Source organism: Coccomyxa subellipsoidea, assembly GCF_000258705.1.
Source record: "Coccomyxa subellipsoidea C-169, whole genome shotgun sequence".
In the NCBI taxonomy this organism is placed as follows: Eukaryota; Viridiplantae; Chlorophyta; class Trebouxiophyceae; family Coccomyxaceae; genus Coccomyxa; species Coccomyxa subellipsoidea.
In genome coordinates, this window is record NW_005178041.1 from 2,955,639 (window position 1) to 2,962,230 (window position 6,592).

At 53.6% G+C, this 6,592-nt stretch overlaps 1 protein-coding gene across 1 annotated transcript; it reads right to left on the reverse strand.

Moving 5' to 3' along the window:
- Nucleotides 1–33: 33 nt before the first annotated feature.
- On the reverse strand, nucleotides 34–1,071 carry COCSUDRAFT_52474 (hypothetical protein). The gene is made up of 3 exons (XM_005651330.1): nucleotides 877–1,071; nucleotides 720–790; nucleotides 34–550 (listed from the first exon to the last, which is right to left on the reverse strand). The coding sequence occupies exons 1-3, from the start codon at nucleotides 1,030–1,032 to the stop codon at nucleotides 466–468; spliced, it is 312 nt and encodes a 103-aa protein (XP_005651387.1). The 5' UTR covers nucleotides 1,033–1,071; the 3' UTR covers nucleotides 34–465.
- Nucleotides 1,072–6,592: the final 5,521 nt, after the last annotated feature.

A 6,592-nucleotide genomic window follows, 5' to 3' on the forward strand; every position in this document is an offset into this window, starting at 1 on the left:
GAGCGGTCACAGATTAATAGAGAATCTGGGATTGGAAGACCTTGCAACCTGTGCGGAGGCCACAAGCAGTATCATACAATTAGTGTAGGCTATAATTTCATCTTAAATTTTGATCAGCTCCACTCCAAACAACCGACTTCACAGAAATATGTACGGAGTGAACGCAGTCTTTCAGCAGGCTCCCGATGCAATGTAGCAGCGCCATCAATACTGACATGTGCAGTACCACATACTCTGCAAGGCTGATAGCCCCTCCTCCCACATCTCTCTATCTGGCAGGAACCTCGAGCACAGATCTGACTACACCAACACATCCTTTGCAAATTGACTAGAATTGCAATGGCTGTAGTGAATGTCCAAAGTGACAGTGTGCACATAAAAGAAGTGGTGCCTTGCAATTGCAAGCTACAGCGATACGCATGAGGTTCATCCTCCACCGCGACATCGACAAGCACTCTTGAAAGGTCACTCCAGCATATGGGCTTGTGCCACGGTTGTCTGGCCGCTCAACTGCACCAAAACCTCCTTACCGGCCCGGATTTGCGCAGCCCTGCGTGTACTCAACATGCGAAGATGTGAGTGGGAGCTGCTGCTGTCAAATTCTTGTAAGAGGACAGAGAGCACATATTGGTGCTGTTCTACCACAGTTCCTGGTGCTTGTGGCCCCTGCCTGACCAGGCCATGAACTATTCGCTGGGATCGAGATAGAGTCTGATCACCTGGATTTCTTAGCGTGGCTGCCATCGCAATTTGGAGGCTTCCTTGTCTTTCCACATGTGCACTTGGCCTCCTGAACAACAGCCACACTTCTACTATGCCATACAGTTGTGTGCGATACGAGCCATTGATGCCGCGATGGCCGCGTTGGGAGGGTACCTGTTTGCATGTTGTCTCCTGTGTTTGTATAACGGTGTTCGATTGTGAGGTCCCACAGTGGATTGCGTGAACTTGCTGCGCTTGCCTAGAACGAAGTGCTGTTCGCTGCTGGCAAACAAGCAAGGATGAAGACAAGGCGCTCGTTTGAGCGAACATCCTTGCGATACTCCTGTTGCTCAGCGTGAAAGGCAGCACCTTGGCAGATGCGGTTCGGAGCCTATGATACAACAATGATGTGGCCAGTCGTCGCGTATCCGCCTTTCTATTGCCTCGTCAAGAAATGGAGTCTTTGGATTTTGGTGTTTTCTTCCTCGGTAGGCGCCAGAATGTGAGCAGGAAAGGCTGTTTGTGTAAAGTTCGCACTCAGCAAGTACCATAGAAATTATTTTATCCCTACATAAAGATTGTGGGAAGCACTTTGAGATCTGATGGAATAGCTGGCTGCTTATAAAAGGTAGAATTTGCGAGCTACATCAATTTCTACAGCAATCATGGAAGCCCGCGTTGCAGAGCTTGAGGCACAGTTGCTCGAGGCGCAAGCCCAGGTGAACCATGCCCCACATTGGACGCCAAAAACCATCTGCTTCTCGATGTTCCAGCGGTGGGCAGCAATTTACACCATTGGTTCTAAATGTTTACATGCTTCACGCAGGCTCACGCTGCGGCCATCAACTCTGAGCATGCTGGTCAGGTAAGGATTGTCGCGAGTGATCAACAAGAACAGGTTTTACGCTTTGCTGCTTCTTACATCTGTCGCTTTCTGTTATGTATGACCAGATTCCTCTCCCAATAATCGTGCAGGCTATGGAGCGGCGGTACACAGCCCTGGCGGAAGACCAGGGAAAACTGGCTGCTGAGAGGGAGAAGCTGCTGGCAGAGAATTCAAAGCTGAAGGAGGTGAGTTGTAATGTTCCCTCGATTCCAAGCACAGCGGGGTTTCTGTACTTCCTAGAATTTGCCCGCGAGCATTGTTGTGTGTTGCTCAGGAGCTTCAAGCAGCACAAGCAGAGAACAGCAGGTTGCAAGCTGTTGTCTTTGAGAAGGATGCCATCATACAGAGGAAAGATGTCGAGGTATGCTGCGGTCGATCATGGTATTGTAACAGAAGCTGCATGCATGGCACCTCTTGCGTCATTGGATTGCCTTGTGACACATTCGTCGTGTGTTTGTAGATTGAGGCTCTACACTCCGACAAGCGCACTCTTGCAAAATTGCTGGAACAGCGTGAGGCTGAGCTTGACGATGCCCACAACCGACACAGGCAGTCCTTGGTGAATTCAAGCCTCCATTGTGACTAAAATTGAAGTTCTCACGTCCAATACATTATCACAATGCCTGATATTGTTGACTTGGCAGGCTGTCAACAATCCTTTCTGTGTATTCACTATGTCCTGCTTGGTTCATGCAGGACAAGATTGTTGTGCTGTCCAACACGAATGCCACCCTGGATGCTGAGGCCCATGAGGCGCGCGCGGCAAAGAATCGGCTGCAGCAGGACGTCCTGAAGATGGAGCAGCATGTGGAAGTGTTGGAGAGCCACACCAAGTGGCTGGAGGATGAGGTGGCCAGCAAGATTGACGCCGCCCAGCAGGAGCGCCGCACTGTGTCGACGCAGGTAAGCCTCTCAGCTCGCTGATTTGAGGCTGATGCATGTATAACATATGATGGTTGCTGCAGATTCTGATGTGTGCTATCCTGGAAGTGCAGGTGGTTCAGCTGCAGCAGACTATCACTGAAGCTGAGGACAAGGCGCAGCAGCTCGAGCGTTCTGAGCGGCGCTTGAAGGAGCGGGTCGCAGAACTAGAGCGTGCCGCAGAGGTACATATACCGTAATCTCTAAAAGTCATTTTGCCTGGTTGAGTGCAAGCATTTCTGTGCAGGGGGAAGCCAATGCCTATTTGTCCATGCAGACTGCTCAGCAGGACCTGAAGGTGGCCAAGGATGAGGGAGACAGCAAAGAGCACATCTTCAACAAAGAAATGGCGACGGCTCAAAAGCTGTACACCCTCTACAAGGACGCAAGCGAGGAGCGCAGCAGGAAGGTCACGGAGCTGGAGGGCATCATACGGGAACTTCAGAAGCACCTGGAGGTGGCAGTTTTCTCACTGAAGGAGGCATGGTGCACAAAAAACTCATTGTGCTCCTGCTCGGTCACAATGTCTTGCAATGGGAGTGCCTGACCATCCTCTTGCTGAATCCGCAGGAGGCAGATGCGGCACAGAGGGACGTGTTGGAACGTGCAGAAGCTCGCGTGTTGGCTGCAGAGAAGGAGGCAGCAACAGAGAGGGAGCAGCGATGCCGCGTCATGGAGGCTGCTGCCAATGGCAATCTGCCTCTTGTCAGCACTCCTGGTGGGATGGACTTGCAGCAAGTTCTCATGCGCAATGTTGAATGAGATCGCATTGCACGAGGGGTTGTTGCCATGGGAGTACCCTGACAGCTGCAATCGCAGTCAACAGACACTGACCCTTGACTCCTTCCTGTGCAGGTGACACCCCTGTGTCACCAAATGGGGAGATCTTCAGCCACACCGAGCTCTACATGAAGTATGTGGAGGCCACCACCCAGTGCCGTCATGAGCGCCTGGCCAAGAGGCAGATTGAGATCATGCTGGAGCAGGTCAGTCCTCCCCATCTCACAGGAGTTTTGCGGACGTGGCACATGACTAGTTTGACAGGCTGCTGTTGAATATAGCCCGACGCCTGCAATTGTCCTGTAGGTGATGGGCGAGATTGAGGCAAAGTCCGAGATTGTGAGAGAGCAGGGCAGGGAGTACGGTAGGGTGCAGGCAGCACACGAGCAGATCGCCGCCAGCCTGGCAATTGCTCAATCTGAGAATCGCCAATATACTACCCGTATCAACCAGCTGGAGGCAGAGGCCCGCCGAGATGCCAACAACCGCAGGTGCACGCTGCCCTCCATATTTTCTGTGTCGCGGGGTTTATTGGACTTCAAACCAGGCAAAAATGTAATAAACATCTTAGCTGGTGCTTCAATGTGTGCATGTGCTCACAATTACTGCTGGTCTGCAGGCTGTTAGAGCAACAGATCAGGGATCTTGCGCAGCAGGTCACGGTGCTGCTCAACCAGGTGCAGACGCTACAGGGTGGCCGAGCCAATAGACCGCAAGCTGCTTCAACTCCTTCGTCCTCCACCGCCGTCATCACCTCCGATGACATCATCTCCGAGCGTCTGTTGTCCTTCCTGGACATTCAGGTACCTATTCTTAGGTTTCATATAGAAGCTCTGGGTATGTTGGTTTTACGGTCTCATGTGTATTCACCAATTATGTGGTTCCATCCTGGCGTTCTATATGTGCAGGGCTTGCAACAGAAGAACATGGAGTTGTTGACGGTGGTGCGGCAGCTTGGTGCTGAGAAGGACCAGGAGCGAGCAGTCCTCGAGCAGGACAAGGCCAAAGACAGGGAGACACTGGATGAAGAGAAGAAGGTCCTCTATGCCGAGCGCGCCAAACAGCAGGCATTCTCCCAAAGCTGCTCACCCTGCCGATCTTTGCAGATTGCAGCTCTTGACCCTTGCAGCAACAGTCTCCTGTTCCTGCTCAAGGACCTCACTTCCATATGTGATTGCAGGAGCTTTTTGAACAAATTGTGCGCCAGCGGGACATGTTCAAAAAGCTCTTCCAGGACGCCTCGTCAAACCATGGCACCCCGCATGCAGATGCTTCCAGACTGATGCTGCCGCCTCCTGGAGCTGCACCAGACTCCAATGGACATGCACAGGTGGGAGCATGTCACAAAATCAATAAGATACTGCCGTTTTCTTTTCCAATGATAATCTGTGAGTTGCTCACCTAAAATCATGACGTGACGGGTTTCATGATTGGTGACAAAGGAAGGAGGTTGCCCAAGATTGAATGTCCTTTTGCCATCAGGATGAGCCTGACTACAAGGCCATGCACCGCGACCTGGAGAAGGAGTTGGAGCATGTGCGCAAGGAGGGCGAGGAACACTGCCGCCTGCTGAACCAGGAAGGCGCCAAGGCAAAGGAGGCGGCCTCTGCGGCTCGCGCTGAGGCGGCCAGAATGCGCAACGAGGCTGAGTTCGAGCGTGAGCGTGGCCAGCGTCTGCAAGAACAGCTGCGCGACCTGCACCAGCAAGTGGAAGCACTCACGCAGAGCAACACCAAGTACCAGGTCTGTCCCGGATTGAGCATCGTCTGGGGCACCCTGATACCCTGAAGATGCTTGTCAGTGCATGGGCACACTATTTTCAGGCACTGGTGTGGTGCCTGAACATTTGAGGGTGCGCTGCATTCAGGTGCTTGTCATCGAGCTGCAGCAGCGGCTGAGCAACCTGGACACAGAGGTCGGGAACCTGCGCGACAAGGCTCGCCAGATGGAAGCTCGCACCAATTTCCTGGAGAACGAGAAGGCGCTGCTGGCCGCGGCGGAGCAGCGCCTGGTCCGCACGGTTGAAGGCCTTAGCACCGAGAAGCACAAGCTCTCTGCGCAGCTGCAAGTGGAGCAGAAGGTGCGCATATCTTCCAAGCAACATTGAAGAGCAGCAGGCTGACAATGGGGTGTGGTGTGTGATAATGAGGATGAATGTGCACTTGCAGGCGTCTGCGGACAACGAGGCTGAGTATGTGGCTGAGCGAGGACGCCTGACTGGCGAGGTTGCCCGGCTGCAACGTGACCTTGCGCTTGCCCAGAAGACAAGCGCAGATGAGGAGCGCCACCTGAAAGCTGCTGCCCTGGATGGCCAAGCTGCGGCCCAGCGTGCTGAAAACAGGTAGGGCGCAGGCTGGCGGTGCAAGTGTGATCATGCTTGATTGCGTAGTTTCCCATCTTGCGCTGGACTCCTTTCTCAGCTGGACGTGCATTGGTATCCAGGGCTAAGGTGGCAGAGGAAGCTACCCAGCAGCTCCGCAATGAGGCGGCGCAGGCTGCACAGCGCGCCATCAGTGCCGAGGTGAAGGTGGAGGTGTTGCAGAAGGCCGTGCAGCAGGCTGAAGAGCGCGTCGCCACGCTGGAAATGCAGGTATTGCCTTCGTTTACTGGCAGATGTGATAAAAAGCTTGTGGAAAGGAATGAAAGCAGGTCAAGGCTGACCGAATACGTGTACCATCGCAGATGCAGTCAAGGTCTGGCATGGTAGAGGAGAGTGGGGAGGGAGGCGGCAGCCAGGCGCCTGCCGGTTCTCGGGAGGCCGACCTCACCAACCAGATCAAGCATCTGCGGGAGGAGCTGACCTCCGCCCAGGAGACTGCTGCGGCTGCTACTGGCCATGCGAAGCAGTACGAGACACTGGCCAAGTCGTCTGATGAGGCTGCCAAGGTCATGCAGGCAAGAAGCTCTGACCTGTTCCAAGCTGTACAGCAAGATTTTATTCCCACCATACGCATTGGATTTGAAAGAGCTGTTAACACAGTGTAGCTGAGGTACCCTATTCGATGCCCATCATGTATCATGTGCAGGGCCAACTGGAGAGGTGCAAGGCGGACTATGAGGAGCGCATCAAGGCAATCAGGAAGGAAGCAGAGGACCTTCAGGCGCAGGTAACTGAGCTCCAGAGGGCCAGGGGAGAAGCACAGCAGCACCTGCAATCGGTTGAGAAGGCAGTGGAGGACGCCAACAGCCAGGCAGCCAACCGTGAAGCTGAACTCAAGGTAGGCTTGCTGCATGCCAATGTGAAGTGCCCAATCCCTTGTGCAAGCTGTGAAATGCTTGCGCTTCACAGTTTCATCAGTACAG